At 40.4% G+C, this 17703-nt stretch overlaps 1 protein-coding gene across 1 annotated transcript in view; it reads right to left on the bottom strand.

Annotated features, from left to right (window-relative positions):
* The window catches only part of dnah6 (dynein, axonemal, heavy chain 6), a 54186-nt gene that overhangs the window by 29491 nt on the left and 6992 nt on the right, over positions 1 to 17703 (bottom strand). The window contains exons 15-44 of the mRNA XM_069529930.1: positions 17476 to 17628; positions 16872 to 17123; positions 16585 to 16713; positions 16343 to 16456; positions 16065 to 16208; positions 15753 to 15908; positions 15590 to 15640; positions 14911 to 15003; positions 14699 to 14818; positions 14209 to 14389; positions 13974 to 14070; positions 13579 to 13804; positions 12588 to 12752; positions 12215 to 12325; positions 11929 to 12054; positions 11620 to 11775; positions 11199 to 11360; positions 9905 to 10042; positions 9267 to 9434; positions 9027 to 9175; positions 7998 to 8105; positions 7756 to 7882; positions 6811 to 7017; positions 6503 to 6724; positions 6196 to 6318; positions 4951 to 5133; positions 4349 to 4489; positions 2976 to 3197; positions 2325 to 2472; positions 1685 to 1842 (exon numbers count right to left, since the gene is read on the bottom strand). Of these exons, the coding sequence (XP_069386031.1) occupies positions 1685 to 1842; positions 2325 to 2472; positions 2976 to 3197; positions 4349 to 4489; positions 4951 to 5133; positions 6196 to 6318; positions 6503 to 6724; positions 6811 to 7017; positions 7756 to 7882; positions 7998 to 8105; positions 9027 to 9175; positions 9267 to 9434; positions 9905 to 10042; positions 11199 to 11360; positions 11620 to 11775; positions 11929 to 12054; positions 12215 to 12325; positions 12588 to 12752; positions 13579 to 13804; positions 13974 to 14070; positions 14209 to 14389; positions 14699 to 14818; positions 14911 to 15003; positions 15590 to 15640; positions 15753 to 15908; positions 16065 to 16208; positions 16343 to 16456; positions 16585 to 16713; positions 16872 to 17123; positions 17476 to 17628 (4530 nt within the window). The remainder of the gene's footprint in view (positions 1 to 1684; positions 1843 to 2324; positions 2473 to 2975; positions 3198 to 4348; positions 4490 to 4950; positions 5134 to 6195; positions 6319 to 6502; positions 6725 to 6810; positions 7018 to 7755; positions 7883 to 7997; positions 8106 to 9026; positions 9176 to 9266; positions 9435 to 9904; positions 10043 to 11198; positions 11361 to 11619; positions 11776 to 11928; positions 12055 to 12214; positions 12326 to 12587; positions 12753 to 13578; positions 13805 to 13973; positions 14071 to 14208; positions 14390 to 14698; positions 14819 to 14910; positions 15004 to 15589; positions 15641 to 15752; positions 15909 to 16064; positions 16209 to 16342; positions 16457 to 16584; positions 16714 to 16871; positions 17124 to 17475; positions 17629 to 17703) is intronic.

Here is a 17703-nt window from a genome sequence, read left to right on the forward strand (position 1 = left end):
AGACTTTACATCAAATCCTCATATTGATGTAAGATATGTCAGCACTAAAACTTCAAATCAATAAAGCACGTGAGTGTGAGGTAAAGGCGAACCGAAAAACAAAACAAATAAAGAGTAAGTTGGTTGCTTTGATTTTGTTGCCTGGTGAAAATCACAAACACTCCCCCTCCCTGAAAAAATCTCATAACCATGCATGTACTTGTATGTATGTGACATTGTCTGTCTGTGATGTAATGTATCATTGCACAGGATTAATCACATACATACAGGTATGGTTTCTCCTGAATCTATAACTTGCCTTTACTCCATCACAAGGACACACATGCACACTAACGCACACATTCATATTCACACACTCTCTCACACTCACACATTATAAGACATCACATCAGTCACATGTACAATAGTTCCTGTGTCCATGTGTAGTAGTATAGCAAGTCAATTATTGCAAAGAAAACTTTCTATTATTGCAGAATCTGGGTCCACAGCTACAAACACACAGGCCCACAAGATGAATGGGTTTCCCACAAAAATGGACAGTCTTCATTAAAACCACAACTAGAAGACAAATTAAGTCGGTGCTGACTTTGTAAGAACACAAACGAAGGAACTACAGTGCATTTACACTTTTTCATGAAACAGAAAAACAATCTTAAACAAATCCTAACCATAAAAAAGGCACACCATTGTTTAAAATAACACAGGTGTTTGCAGTTTTTCACTGAGGTAGATTAAAACATCAATATCAATTTTAGCTCTATGAGTGAACCCCAGCGTCTGGATTGTACACAGCATAGAACAAATATCTGTTGGAGGTGACTGTCTTGTTCACAGAATGCATCTTCTGTGTTTGACACATTTAGAAACAGACACTGAAGGTTACAACAAATTAAGCAAACAGATTTTCGATTTTGTTAAATCTCAGCAAGCAAGGCTATTAATAAATGATAAAATGTTGAAAATGTTCCTTTATATAGAAATGGCTTGTAATAGACAACTCATAAAAGGGACAAAAACATCTACAGAAAATTGAACCAGCTGAATGCACATGCATACATGTGCACAGCGGCACTACTTCAGGGCAGATGCACATTAGACCTGGTTGCCTTGTGCCGTACTGGAGTATCTGACTAGAGTGCCTTCCCTTCCCACTCCCCTGCTGGCCTGCGCACACTAATCAGAAAGTTATCAGGACCCATCTAGTACTTGAAGTTTACTTTGTGTTTGTTTGATTTGCTGTAGAATTTGAGGCACACATTTCCCACAAACACTTCCTGCAGGTTATCACACAGTGCGGTATTCCTTTTAACTTCATTGTTGCAGAAAACGCAACATACTACTTATCCAGGGACACATACATTTAAATCTGCAAGGTTATTACACAGATCAGCTCAGGGAGGGATTCAGATGGGGACACCTTAATTCAGAAAAGGCTATAATGAGAGTTGTTACTACAATTTTAAGGCTAAGGTGCAGCAAACAAGCTTAAACTGAATGACACATATGTTATGACCAATAACTGAGTGTTAAACCAATATGAAGTGCATCACAATACCAAATGGCTAATGACGGGCCAGGGCTGTCCTACCACCACTGCTCAAATAAGTTCCTAGAGGAAAGGCAACCCAGAGTTGTAGTTGCATGGAAAATGTGCTTCTTTTATGTATTTCATATTAATTCATACCTGGATCTCCTTCCAGAAGAACTTGCTTCTGTCATAGACGCCAGAAAAGTCTTGGAACTGACGCAGGAGTTCTATAGGCGGCTGAGAGCCGTAACAGTCCAGCTTGGGCATATTCAGATCATCCACGAAGACCACTAACTTCTTGTTGCCAGGAGCTCCTACAGGGAGGAGAAGGGTGAGGAAAGAAAAGGGTTATCTGATGTAAGGCTGACAGATGGATGGTTAGATTGGTTGATATGCAGATGGAACAAGTTAGCAGGGATGTGAGGGACAACTGTAAGAACTGATGAATGGATGGCTATATGATGTTCAAGGACATGAGTGGTTACTGGTGACATATATTCACATCACCACAGAATGTAAATGAATGCTGGTGTGGTAATGCAGCCCAGAGCCAAACATATTGCAGGCTTTTTCTGTAGGTACAGATGTAAAATGAAAAATAAAGTGAATGATTTACTTTATAAGTCAATTGAAAAAAACATGTTGTGATCAGCATTTCAGGTGATAGCACAATGGACACGGACCTATCAGAAAACATGCACTACGCCATTGTGCATGGTGTGGACAACATGTGAGTATACTGACTTAAATATCTGATTTGAGACAAAGAAATTTTGTTTTAGAAAACTTGTCCTACCCATTATGTTTTTCCTCTTTTTCTCCAGTTTGGACTCAATGATCTCCTGCGTGCAAGCAGAGGAGGTCTGAGCGGAGAAGCTGATGAAGACAGGAAGGTATCCGGACTTTTCTTGCATAATGTTGAGGAGGCCGCGAGCCACCACAGACTGAAACAAATAGACACACAGAAGTTATTTAAATTTTGCCACCAAATTGGTTCTGATCTTAGTTTTACAGTCTACACTATCGTACATTTCAACACCAAAAGATTAATTTTCACAATAAAACAAGGCCCCAAAGCATAACAGTCAATATCATTGGGGTGTTTAAATTGTATTTACTTTTCCAACCAACATACTTCATTGATATTAAAAATTATCTGAATGGCTACAGTTAATATCTGTCTGCTTTTAAGATTTCAGTATGCATGGGATTTTAATAAACATGGTGGTAAACTGTTAATTTAACCGGCCGCCTTAAATGATCTTTCTCTTTGCAACCAAGATGTCCGTCCGTTAAGTATCTTTGAAATGATATAAGTGTGCTAATTATTATCACAGCTTTGTAGCCAACAACAATCTTGTTAAATTACTTCAATATCAATTATATCACTCAGTTACTATCTAAAGAAATGTACACCACACTGTTGTGACTGTCCAGGACTCCTCACCTTCCCCACTCCAGTGTCGCCAGTGTAGAGCACAGAGCGACGCACAGACAGCAGTTTCTCCATTAGGTATCCGTAGCGGACAGTGTCTGTGGTGGGAACCAGCATCTCAAAAAAGGGCTGCTCGTTTTTGTATTCAAACAAAGGGATTATCGTCTCCCATGACTCCAAGCGCTTGTGGTTAAAGTTCATGTACATGCTGAACAGGGTTCCACTCTTCGGGAGCTACACAGCAAATATGAATACACATTAATTAAAACAAATACACACACTTTAGGTAGTGTCGATATTAGACTGTATGGAAGTCGTTTTTTTGAAAATCCAGAATAGAAGAACCAAATTAAATATGAACAGTTTCCCTATGTATGTGTGTTTGTGTGTGTGCACATGCATGCGTGCGTGTTTAGTTTATATTCCCTCAAGCTTCCCAGCTGTGATCCGGATGCATTGGGCTTTATCTTATGATACAGGCACAAAAATGTAAACACAAACAGTTTTCTGGCGTCGCAAACAGCGACATCAGCTCCTTACGCACAGGCAGATAAATAGAGTTTGAAGTATGTGAGATGTTCCAGATGATATTCTGCCTTCATGAACCTTTCACTTGGTTGCTCACTTCACTTTCAGCTAAGTGAACCATGTTTGCTGTGTTCTGCCTCTGTCATTATGGTGTTTCTAAAGCCATCTACCACTAATGCCAGCTAAACTCCTCAAACAATTAGTTTTCCATATCCTGTTGGGCTGAAGGACTCATAATATCAGTCCCCAGTTTGCACTTGTTTCGTTTACATCCCTTTAACTCATTCTTTACACATTAAAAAATACTTCTTCAGTTCTATAACCCATGATTCATAATTCTCTTGAGTTGGAAAGGTAGAATAATGATATGCTATGGACTTTTATAACCTTGAATCAAAGCCCATCTTTTTTGTGATTTATCTTTGCCATGTGGTCTTTGTAATCCACTGAGGTTATTACTAAAACATACAATATGGATGCTCTTTCTTAATGTCTTCATTCACATGAGTGCATGATATGATCAAGTATAATTCCCTTTCAGATTGGCTGTGCTCCAGCTAGATACAGCCACTGTCAAAAGTACTTTGGTGTACTATATAATATGAGCTAACCTTCGGGCCTTTTTACATATTTCATGCTCTTACCAGCAAACAGTGAAAAATGGATTTGAAACTTAGTGATGGAAATGAGGGATAAAATATTCTTTGAGTGGCAGAGAAGGTTTTTTGTGACATTCTGTGTTTCTGTATGTGAAATAGAAGTGTGTGGTGTCTGCAAATGATCCAATGTGTGCAAAAAAGCTTGCCATCCAGTTCATCTATTCCTGTTTGTAACTGTGGGTGTGTGCATTCAATTACCTTTACTTTGTCTTCTGCAAACTGCTCTTTGACAAAGGTGTCAAACGAGTCCCAGTGAGAACTGTTCAGGTTGCCACCGACTGCCCATAGGTAGCAAAATATGAAGGTCTGACATAATATACTCTTGACATGCTTGGAATCCTAACACCAACATAAAAACAAAAGAGAAGAAGGAAGAAGCACACTCATTAAGTTATGACATGAGAAAAATAAATTATCCACAACCCACAGTGTGCTCTTGGAAAATTCTGTGGGGTCCAATTACCTGCAGGGTATTAGACCCTGTTCAGACCTTGTATTGACATCTGTCATGAGTGATCAAATCACAAGCAGACAGCACTAAGTACAGGTCTGACTGCACTCAAATGAGTCCCAAATGTGTCCGATCACTCAGAGCAGATTCAGAGGTGGTGTTGGACATGTGTGGCTACATTCTTTTTGCTGTGTGACCGCAAATGCGTCCTGGGCCACATATGAAAGACCGCTGACATCCTCACACCCACTTCAGCTTAAACATATCAGTAATTGGGCCCGTACGTTGATTTTTTTGTACAGATGATGCATTAATAGACATGTGTGGAATCAACTCAAGTGGCAGTTACCATATTGAGGTTGGGCCCTCCTTCGCCCAGCAGCAGAGCCTCGAGCAGGAAGCACAGAGTGGTGACTTTACTGATGTCCACCTGGAGAATCACCTGAGTGCAATGCTTCAAAACAAACTGGAGACCCCTCTCCACATACTGCTCAAAGAGCTCCAGCAGGTAAGTGCGCACTGTGTCTGGCAGCTGAAGAAGAGAGTGATGGAAGAAAAGAGATGACTGTCAGCAAAGGAAAGAGGAAACCTTTATCTACACAACCAATAAAAATAACTTTGACAGGGACACAAGGTTTTGGTTTGATGAACTGTTGTGGGGAGAGAAAAACTGAGAATACACTAAATCTGGGGTAATGCTCTTCCCAGGAGAGACAGACTCCCTCAGTTAAATTTGCTAAGTGGAAATCAATGCATAATTAATTAAAAATGCTAATGGTCAAACTCTAATAAATCAAAATGTTTTAGAAGTGTAATTAAAATTATCCACAACAAAGCAAAGATTAACTTTCCCAACAAATGCAAAAAAAACTTACACAAACACTAAGAAAACTTGAACTAAAAAAAGAAAGTTACATCCCGAAACAAAATGGTGCTTGTTAAATATGTATGGAGTAATTGAGGGGGTGGATAGTCAAATGTATGAAAGAGAAAATCGAAGACAGCAGAAACAAGGAGGACAGCTACAGCAACAAACAACTTAAAGATTGATAGAGATTGAGACAGGGAGTGACACACGATGAACGAGAACGAGAGAGAGAGAGAAAGTTAAAAGTTGACAGGAGAGATGACCCACTCTCACTGACCCTTAAAGACTCAGGGCTAATGTTGCAAGCTATAAACTTTTATGTGATGTGCCGTCATTAAAGTTAATGCTGATGTCAAGGCTCTGCTTGTAATGTCAGAAAAGGGACATAAGCATTCACATAGCAACGCACACAGAGAGTAACAGTCAGGAACAGTCAGCCACAGTTTAACAGGAAGAAAATTCAAGAGCGATGATGTGGAAAGATAAAACATTAGTAATTAGTAATATAAAGTGTGTTTATGTGTGTTTGATTCCCACAACCTGGACTGTGATAAAAATTGAAGAACTATGCCATGACTATGAAACAAATGTATTAACACTACCCTATAAACATGTGGTGCTAACTTTAGATATCAAGCACAAATCCTCCTTTACAATGAGCCTGCTTTTAGCCATCTCTGTATAGAGTTTAGTTAAAAATAAACTTAGAGATAGATTATATACAACCTTGGCTCCAAGTCCACTGATCCATGTCTGGACATAGGGCATCCACTTCAGCTCATTGGGATCAATATATACCATCCCACAGCGACTGACTGTGGCTGGAGATGCCACCGCTAAGTCCTGGACCTGAAAAACAAATCATTACATACATAACTTTTATGGACATAGCAGGTAATACAAGTACAAGGAAATGAAAACTACTACTACTATAATTATGTGTTTATATGTGTACCCATATTCAACACTGTGAATTTAATTTGAAATCTTGCTTATGCTTTGACCGTACAAACACAAAATGATCAATTCTTACCTCAAACACCATATGTATGGATGGAGTCAGTTTGATTCTCTCGCTGTTAGCCAAACACAGCATCTTATTGTCATCCAGTACTGTGTTCATGTTCTCAATCCACAGGGCGTCAACTGGCCCGTCGCAGATCACCCACTTGTGGTCATCGCTGGTGTCGTTGACTGCGTTGCGGACACTCAACGCCATCAGTCCGTCACGCCACTCTAGTGTCAAGGTGTTAACCTGAGGAGTCGAGGTAAATAATGAATGTATGTAGAGAGAAAAGTGAAGAAGCTGCTGTATCATGTATAGTCTCATATCTTGAGTACCTCTCCATAGAGCTCTCCCATAGTGACAGATTTAGGGTTGAGGACATAGGTCTTCACCGGCTGATAGAAAGGGTTGTTTTGCCCTGTGCGATGGAGGGTCTCCAGTGTGTCAGCCAGGATGGTGTAGACGGTGGTCTTACCTCCACCAGTTGGCCCTACCAACATCACACCATGACGCACTATCATGGTCTCATAGAGCTGAATCACCTGGTCATCAGAACAGATAGAAAAAGTGTGAAAGATGACCATGTTTGACACAACACATCCAAGGTATCCGACAAACTATCCAAATATTGATTGGCTATTAAAAAGAAACATACTGCTGTTTTGCATGTTCTATTGTGCAATTAACACGGTCTTTGAAAAGTTTTTGACGTTTCTTTGGTTATGTGTGTGCTACAATTTTAACAGCTCTGTTTTTTTACATCCTCGACCAAGGGGTAATGTTTTCACCCCTATCCATGTGTTTGTTGGCTGGTTTGTTTATAGGCAAGATGACACAAAAAAGAAAAAGAAACTGATTACCACAAGACTTGTTGGAAGGATGCAATATGGGTCAGGAAAGAACTCATAAAATTTGGAGGCGAATCCAGGATTTCTTTTCACTTGCTTTAACAATAGTGAGATTAGGTGTTTTTCAAAATGTTTACTGTTTTTCCAAGGAATAATTAATAGATCTTGCTGAAAGAAACATCAGGCATATTTAAGGGACTGATGTTCTGATATTATTGATGAGTTCATGCAGCTTGCTTGAATTTAAGGGGGGTGTTGGGCCTTGGCAGAGGTTTGCGCTATACTGAGTGCCATTCTAATCTTTTCATGGGATTTATTGACACCAAGTAAAAGAGAAATAACTCCAGTCTTAATCTTCATTCAAAGTGTCCAACAAAAGTATACAAATCATTTTTAAAAAGGTCAAAATAATAATTATTACTTGTACTCTACCTTTTTGGTCATGCTATCAAGTGGCTGCAGGTTTCGCTTAACCAGAGACTCCAGGATGGTGGAATGCAGAACACCATAGTCATGCTCAGGGATGCACACACCAGGAAACAGGTCAGACAGGATACCACTGCAGGGGTGCATAAAGTGGCATAATACAAAATAAATGTTTTCACATGTAACAAAAAGTAATTTTTTTTTGTATTTGTGCATTTGGAGAGTTACAAGGAAGATGTCAGGCTTACCTAAAGAGCACAGTATCATCAGTGAGAAATTTTGGAAGGTTGGAATCCCTCAATGCTCTGATGAGAACCACATCTTCACTCAGGTCAGGGTTATCTCTCTTAAGAGACCTGAGAACACACACAAAAAAGACTTGACGTAAGAGGTGGCAACATAACCAGTTCTCCAAGTAGTGCATTTCAATAAAATAAACTATTTATATGCGGGGACATTATTGCTATAATAGGCAAATTAATTAGTGTAAAATAAACTAATTACAAATCGTAATGTAATATAGATAATAAGTGGTCATCGTGAGCTGAATTTTTAATACAGCAGCAAGCAGGCTCCACTCAGTAATAAGAAAGTGGGAACAAAACCATCAGAGACAGTAAGGCTGGCGATAATGAATGTGTGCTTAGTATGGAACAAGCAGACTCAGAGGAGTAATATCGAGTCAAAGACACACAATGAATCACAAGCCAATTACAACAGTTGCCTGAGCTTCAGCTAATAAACAACAGGCAAAAGTATGACTTTCTTTACGTATGGTCAGGAGCATCCATTTAAATCTACTTGTGTGCCCACGCACACCAGGAACCACTGTGCTTTTGCCTGTGCAATTTCGTCTACTTAATCTCGCTCCTCATCTTTTCATGCATCTCATCTCCTCGTGATGTGGATTTGACAAATAGAGGGAATTTCACACAAATGACATGTGGTAAAATTGGTCTCTAAGTGAAAAGGAGCTTTATTTCTTTTATCTAATATATCTAAGTAGTAATATAAAAAAAGAAAAGGATAATTTAGCAAGTCATAGCTTTCTAATATTTGCTCTGTGCCATCATTGGTACAAGTAGGGTTTCACTTGTAACACTGAATCTTTCACAGCAAAATCTGTACATTGATAATATTCATTGTTATTTACAGAATGTGTTGCTATGTGTGCATCTGTGGTCCTGTTGGGACTTTCCTGAAAAGGTGAGCACCTGCATGTCTCTACAACTGAATGCACATGTGTGTCAGTGTATGCATGAGTGTGAAGCACTGACCCCGCCATGACCAGAACAGACTTGACTGCTCTCATGCCAAAGTCGTAGTGGTCCTGTTGAGACAGCTGCTCAGAGCACAGCTTGTACATCTGCGTCATCTTCCTGGCGAGGGTCTTACTGGATTCAAATCCCTCAGAATACAAAATAACCTGGACGGAGGGTCAAAAACGAGGGAATAAAAAACTGAGAAAAATACAGCAAGCAAGCAAATGTAACATGCAAGTGCAGGAACGCTCTTACCTCAGCAATAAGTGCATAGTTTGGCACCATCATGGCTATGGGTCTGAAGAGAGCTTTAAGGTTGTCAGGGAGCTCTGTTCTTCCAGCATAGCCTGGGTTCATGGTGATGAATGCGGCACATGTGTTCACAAGTTTGATCTCGCGGCCTTCAAATCGGAATCTTGGCAGCTGAATAACATGGAGTTGAGGGAGATATTTTGGTTTATGTGTGAGTATGATGTCTTAAATATTTTCAAAGGGCAGTATGTGTGGCAGTGACCTGTATGTAACCTGTGCTACTCTACTGTGCTACCTAATCTATGGAGAATACAGTAGATGACTGGCTAAATTTTCAAATGGGCTCAAATCAGCCTCTGCTATGCAAAGTGAAAGACACTTGTTTGGTTAAAAATCTAAAAGATGACCTCCACACATCGGTATAGAAGTGACAGCAGACCATCATTACATTAAACCAGTGGAATCTAGTGTCAAATGGTCGACTGACATCGTTGAGCTATAAAGCTTAGTGTTACTGTGCATCTTAGGACAGCAGAGCAACGTCTTTAATTCTTCTCTGTGTATTGCTTGTAAATTGTCTCATAATCAGTGCCTTGTAAACACTGTTAATGGCCTGTTATGGTGTGTTGATGAGAGCTTACCTGAGCAGATTTAGCATTTCGTATGGTTATGAGCTGCTGAGCGATCACAGACAACACTTCAATGTCGATTCGGTTAAATTCATCAAAACAACACCAGGCTCCTGACTGAGCGAGCCCACTGAAGAAGCGGCCCATCATCTGGAAGACACATTTGCAATTGGTCAAAAAGAAACAGCAATTTTAATTCCAATTCCAAAATAAAAAAGCATGATGAATGTGTCTTTTGCTTTTAATATTAGTATCAGTTCATTCCATTATGCCTGCATTACATTATGCTACCTGCTCCATGTCTGTGAGTAACATGAAAAGCACTTCAATGCCCAAAATCAAAGGTATTAACATCTCATGGACAGTGCTATTATACGTTAAAATAAAATGCTGCTCGCACTGACACTGGAGCCAGACCTCAACAAAGCATTAACACATAAAACCAGAGAAAGCCGTGTTGCTAAACCCTTTAAATCAAAGCCCCATCCAGTTCTGATACACCTCAGATGTCCTCTGGCAATAAATAACTACAGCAGACAGAAGAGAATTGCTTTCCAGCTTTCTTGTCAGTGTGTCGGTTCGGCTGAGCTGACTCTAGCCTCATTGCACTGCAAGACACAGGACACAGCACTATTTAACTTCAAATTCTCAAGGTCAAAGGAGCAATCTGAAGTTTTGAGGATTATAAAATATAGACCTACTGATTTGAGTTAAATGTCAGCTTATCATAATTAATAGAAAGTAAACGATGTGCACAAACAGACACAGTGAATAACACATGTACTATAAGAGCTATCTCAGGAGAAATATAAGGATCCATTCCTGTGTTGGTATTAATACAGTTTCCATTTGTTTGATATGATTCATACTTCTACTAAAATGTTTATACAATAATTACAGACAAAACATTTAAGGATGTGACCAGCCATATGACACCTGACATTAGCCGCCCTAACATACATTTTACTTATGTTCCTCAAATGAACTAGTTATAAGAAAATGACCAAAAGAGAATAAAAGGAGAGGTTTCAACAGCACACAACTATGGCTCTGTGAAGCATTTCAGTGATTTCACAAAAGATAGAAGTCTTGACTGCTTCAGCAATAGTGCCATCTAAAGGCGTAACAAAGTCGGTACAGACGGAGTGGGAGAGAGCCTCTCAAGCAATTTCAAAGAGCAAACAAGTGTAATGGCAAACAGCTGCAGTAAACAAAAGACTGCTGAACATGTAGAGTAGGTAAAGAGCTGATGGAACAAATGATTGAATACTGAGCAGGAAAATAAGCAAAGAGAGCACTCAAAGACCTTATAGTCAAGCCCATCAGAGCAGTTGAAGACAACACACTGTATGGCCAGTGCCTTGGCCAGGTCCTTGGTGGTCTCTGTTTTGCCTGTTCCTGCTGGCCCGGCTGGAGCACCTCCTAAATCCAACTGGAGAGCCCCCATCAGACAAAGGTAGCAACGGTCCTGAAAAGTAGAGAGGTACGGATGAGAGGGGGGAAGTTTCATTCACAACTGAAGAATTAAACAAGACAAGAACTAAACAGATGGTCTTCTCTGTTTCTGTTCTGAACTCGCACAATTGGGACATGTCTGTCGCTTTATGTGAAATCTAAATTAACTCACACAGTGTTTATTAGCTTCTGAGTGGAAGCTTGTTTAACTGATTATAAAAAATTGTCATTCCAGTTTGCTTGCATAGCTTTAATGCGAAGTATTGTGTTACCGTAAGTGGTGTGATGACCAGTCGTGGACAGGCTCCCAGGTATTCATAGCCATAAATGTACGTGGACAGAGCCATTTTGGCTACACAGCTGTCTATATCCATGTCCCAGTAGTATCGTAGCTGTCTCTGCCATTCAAAGTTAGACCTGGTGTCCACCTGAAACAGAAGGCTGAAGTTACTTTAAGGTGGCAAGTTTTAGAAATCTCACATTAGGATCTGAGTCAGCTCCTGCTCCTATCAAAACAAATCAAGAATAGACAAGGACTAAATCTGCTTGATGGGGTTTGCACTAATACTTCACAATTGTACCTTGTGCTGGACAAGATCTGTGACAATGTCTCTGGCATGGACATCGATGGTGATGAGGGCAGTGATGATATTACGGTGCAAAATAGGGAGCTGTCTTCGTACCAAAGCCGCCAGGGAATTTAGCCTCTGAAATACAAGCAAACATGGACACAACCACAAAACATCATCGAGTTAAAAGGTTAAAATTAGTTGGGCATGAATAAAGTCTAGATTTACTTTGTCACACCAAATCTGAAACCAAATAATGAGGACAAAAGCAAGCTGTAGAGCTATTAGTGAGGATTACATCAATGTTGGTGAGCTCAAATTCCTGCAGGGCAGCAAAGTGGTTGTGATCTCCCTCCAGGCAGGCATCCATATCCCTGCACCACATCAGCTGTGAGATGGTCAGCACCACCTGGTGGACACAAAAATATACACACAAACTCATATTAAATGCCTCCATTAAAAGACACTAAATGAGATAGTTATGGTTCCACTGAGTGAATAATCATAGAATCAAAATACTTCTAAATGTAAGGAAAACAACTGATAAAGGAATGCAAAATATAATAATATATAATGATGTTTTAACATTTCCACATGTTAAGTCAAGTGTAGTACTACACATAACAGCACACAAGGCTGGGATTGAAAGATTCAAAAGGACCAGCTCATACCTGCGATGGATGTCCAGCCACCACCCACTCCTCCCTAGACTTAATCTGGTAGTCTGCAATGGCGGCCTTGCTGAGGTGTCGCAGTGAGGAGAACATTGCTTCTTCCACATCGCAAAGCCAATCCTCCACATTGCCTAGTGCCTTCAGACCTTTAGTCAGATTCACCTACACACACAGGAGGAAGATGCAGTTATGGACATATGCACATGTGTTTTGTCTTTTTTTTAATTGAGGGTTCACTGTGAATCAGTTCTCACAGCAATTATTTGCCCTTTGAATCTACCTCTGTGTATGGAGGGTGCTTTATAAATAAAATTGCCTTGTCTTGCTGTGCCTGTGATCATTAGACTGCTGTGGTCATAGCCAATAACCCCTTGGTCAGTTATGTGGGCATGACTGACAAGCCCCATGTCTGACACAGTGGGTGACTAAGCAATTAGGAGGAGCAAAATTGCAAGTGCACTCAAAGATGTTTCATCATCCTTGTTGCAGATTTCGAGAGGTCAAACACAATTTAAGACGACGATCACCATGGTGCTAATTACGTGTGAGGAGAGACTCAGTCCTCATGACATCTGCTGTGAAAGACAAGACTAATCCTCTTCAGTGGTTAGATTTAGCTGCTATTCAACTTTTTGACTTTGTGGCAAACCAATATATTCTGTGGTTTCTAAAATGAAACCCCCACATTATTTAATCTGAATAATTTAAAAATCAAAATTTGGCATGTCCATTTTTTGCTTCAATTACTGCTTGTACAGGTTTTTGCACAATGTGAGAATCTACTTATTCGAGCTCTCGTTGAGGGTTGTTAAGTGGCTGACAGGGTTAAATAGTGTTGTAGATTTGTATGGAGAGAAAGGGAGTACAAGAATGTTTTCCTTCAAACTTACTCTCTCTCATTCTCAACAAGGACAAGCTAACAACAGTGGGAATAGAATACAATCAGAGAGCCTGACGAGAAAATGTGTTAAGGTTACTCAAACCAGACCTTCTCTCCTTCAGGAGAGATCATATACAGGATGTCTTTGCTGTATATGTTCTGTTCTCCAGCATCCAGCGCTGCTCCTTTAGCATCAGGAAGCCCTTTGGGCAGCAAAGCGAACTCCAGCCGGGTAATGGCATCAAAACACTTCCTAAGGTGTGGTTGCACAGCCTGAGGATTTCTTGTCTGGGCCAAGATCTTTAGCAGCTCATCATTAGATAAGAAGTAGAACCTGCAGGGGACAGATAAAGAATGATTATCAGAGCAGGCAACACTACACACACATGGCCATAGTAGTTAGTACTCAGTGCTCATTTGGAGGAGATGTTCAGTAAAAACTGTCAAGGGGGGAAATGCCAAGCAAAGTGTAAAGTGTGATAATAAAGACAGCATGTGCATACCTGGGAAAGATGACTCTCTTGGACTCAAGGTAGGCTTCCAGACACTTCTGTATCTCATCCAGGAGAGCATTGTTGTTCTGAAAGGTCTCCAGCAGATCTTTATAGGATAAAATGACTTGTTTGTATTTTGTGTGACAATGTGTTTACCTGAGTGATTGCATTTGTGATTGTGAGTGATCTGTCTGCCCATGTCCAAATATAGAATTTTTTCCACTCACGCTGTACCATCACCTACCAGGCTGTGAGGCTGCTTTAAGTGCAATAGGCATCTTTTTGACCCTCGCCATGATCTCCTTCCAGGACTTGTCCACCTTAAGAAACAACTTGGACTCCGCAGGCAGCTGCCTCTTGATATCTGGAGCTAAGAAAATACTCTCGAGGTAGAGCCAGTTCCTTTGGCATGTGAGCCACTCATCCTGTAACGGAAGGGTGAAATCAGCAGAGGGGCCATTGGGAAAATGTGAGCCCAGGGAGAATTTAAGAGGCAAACGAGATTAATAATGTAATTAAACTACAGTATTAAGTGTGACACTCTTACTCAGTCTTTACATGAACTGAAATAAAAGAATCAATAAACATTAATAAATAACAATTACTTTTGCAGCCAGTAGGGAGAGCTACTGTGTTACATTTAAAGCTATGTCAGCGCAATAACTTGCAGCCAGATGTAAGATCATTATATTCAATGGTATCTACAGTGCAGTGGTATGGTTCTAAGCTGTTACCAGTGTTTGGTTGAGGTGAATCAGCTCTTCCATCAGATTGTCCACCCTGAGCTTGATGGGCGCTATGTAGCGGGAAGATGCTGCTGTGCCCACATTAATAAGGCTGTCGTCCAGGAGTACCTACACAGCAGGCAAACGTGGTAAACACAAATTAACACAATCTGACGTACTGTAAGAGAGAGTGTGTGCATGTTTATGCTGCATGTTGATACCTGGATTTCATCCGTGCCTCCCAAGATATACATGTCTTGGGAGTCGCCGTGAGATAGAACAGTGAACTCGGTGGTCTTCCACAGGTCCTCCACCTGCAAGGCGCATCCAAAGAGCAGAGGTTAAACAACACTGTATTGGATTCTACAAGTAACCTTTATGCATGTGTGTGTCTCATGTGTATCCACAAAAAGACATTCATTTCAATAGTGGTGACCCAGTGACACTGGACTCATGGTGAGAGGGGATTTGTCGCAAGGGAAAAGTCTGGACTCCAGCAACCAGAGAACTGAATATCAATGTCTACTATTTTCATATTTAATTCCCATTACACACAGTGGCTTACAATCATCACTGTATATTTGTATATATCTAATAGAAGATACTGTTAAGATACTGCAGAGTTACATTTTAGAGAAATGTGAGTGCTATGGTGGAGGGCAGATCCCACGGATTGATTTCAATTGTCTATTAAATAATGCCAGCCACCACTACATAAAACAAGCCATGTTGCAAACCTGCACGCACATGCCACCACATTACTTGAGTGTATAAAAGTGTATAAAAAGTGTGACCTCTTGGCATGTGTGACCACAAAGATGACATGATTACAAGCTCATATTCAAATAACAGGTCTTAAACTAAATGGGTATATAATATATGCATAGGTAGTCAACACACCTTTGTAATAACAGTCTCCACCGATGCCTCTCCTGAAGCCTGTCCTGAAACCTGAAAGTCAAGGGCTGTGTTAGTCTTGTTTATCAAGGTTTAAGTTAAAAGGTATTAAGTAAACCCAGCTTGTGTATTGAAGGTGAGTATTGTATCTCCATTTGTATGGTACCTCTTGTATTTCTGTGCCATAGGAGAATATGTTGAGCTCCTCCAAAGCGGCCACAGTGAGCTCTGCCACATTCAGGGAGGTCTTCATAATAGACTCCAGTGTCTTCCAGTGTTCTGGCTTCATACATGGGTTACGCAGATCAGTGATCAGAGGCAGCTGATGGAAAACACATAAACAATCATTTAGATAGAGTCAAAGCAGTCGTGTAGAACAGACTGGCAACATCACAACGTCTTGCTTTCGGTCCATATTTCAATGTGTTGTAATGTTGTCATTGATGTCAGCCACTACAAAACACTTTCTCCAACCCACCCTGTGCTTCATGACTTCGATCTTGTCCTTCAGACTTGGCACTACGTTGTTGCGTGGCAGACCCTTCTCCAGCTGGTTGAGGTATTTGCAGTATTTGGTCATCTGTGAGTTTAACTGCTCCAAGTCCAGTTGCTGAAGTGTGCACTTTAGAGGTAAGAAATGAAGGAACACAGCTGGGTTTTAAAGAGAGAAAGAGCTGCATACATGTGTATAATATACCATATGCCTGTCCAGGATAACGCATACAGTACAATTCAGTCTTGCTACGTGCACCTCACCTGCTGCCACCCATCCTGGAGAGAGTCCCATTCCTCAAGAGAGTCCCACAGCAACTGCTTCAGCCTTAAATCTGCAGTTAACTCATCCAAGGTGTCAAACTTGGTCACCTCCACCTGTATATAGAGAAGGATAACTGGTTTGGATTAGCGGGCTTGTTATTTGGGAATACTACAACACAAATAATTTTGTGACTTGCCAAAGGAGAATGATTTTACAGATAGAATCTGAAGAATTACAGCACCTTGAATTTCTTCTGGTAGGAAGTGTAGGTAGAAGCCTGGGCCTGCATCTCATCAACAGAAATCTGGATCTCTCCCAGCAGCAGACGCACTCTGGAGGAGTCTGCATTGATGTTTAAGATTTGTGGATCCTGGGAAACAAGTAAAGAGGGAGTGATAAGTGAATCATAAGTGAAAAAACAAGTAAATATGGAATGATAGGTGAGTCATAAGTGAAAAAAAAACACTGTATAGTCCCAAACTTTGTGTTTCTAAGTGTGAAAACAGGTAATAAAGGTTTTCCATGTACCTGTGACTTCAGCTTGGTTTTCATGACCTCCTGGTTCAGCTTCACTATGTCCTTTTGTAGACAAGTGCACAACTGGTTCATGCTGGTATCCCTCTCTGACACTGCCTCATCAATGAGCATGTGCAGCGAGTTAATAGAAGATTGTAAGGTGGCAAAAACAACCAGATCCTCGGGTGGCGTGGGAACCAAGTACATCTTAATCAGATTGTACATCTGACACACAGTCTCCTGTTCCTCGTCTAGCACTGTAATCTGGTAAAAGGAAGGAAAGGAAAGGGAGTCAGACAGAAAAAGTAAAGGAGGTGGTTTGGTTGATGGCTATAAGGTGTAAAATATCAGAATAGGGGTTTATTGCCAAGAAGGTTTAAACATACATGGAAATTGCTGTGGTATGTTTGTGCAAGCATAAATATGGAAGTATAAAAATAGAGAAGATAAAATATCACTAGAAGACAGAAATGTGCAATATGAACAAAAGATTTTTACAATTCGATGTATGACTGTTATCAGCCACAGAGAGTTCACAGTCAGAGGTGAAGACATTAGTGCAGTGCAATGTTGAAAGACACGATACGATACGATTAACATGATATTTAAGTCTTACCCTCTCCTGTATCTCATCCAGGAATATGAGAGAGCTGGCTAACTCAGTGGTAGTAGTGGGACTAAACTCCAGTTTAAACTGGGCTTCACATGCCTCGCTGATGATGGCATCTAGTTTCCTCTTAGCCAGCTTGGTGAGCATCTCATTGATGATCTGGAGGATGGATTCAGAACAAAGCAATTATTCCTATGTGTGTTCTCTAGTGCGTATTGAATATTTTATAGTACT

Source organism: Paralichthys olivaceus, chromosome 8, assembly GCF_024713975.1.
Source record: "Paralichthys olivaceus isolate ysfri-2021 chromosome 8, ASM2471397v2, whole genome shotgun sequence".
Classification (NCBI taxonomy): domain Eukaryota; kingdom Metazoa; phylum Chordata; class Actinopteri; order Pleuronectiformes; family Paralichthyidae; genus Paralichthys; species Paralichthys olivaceus.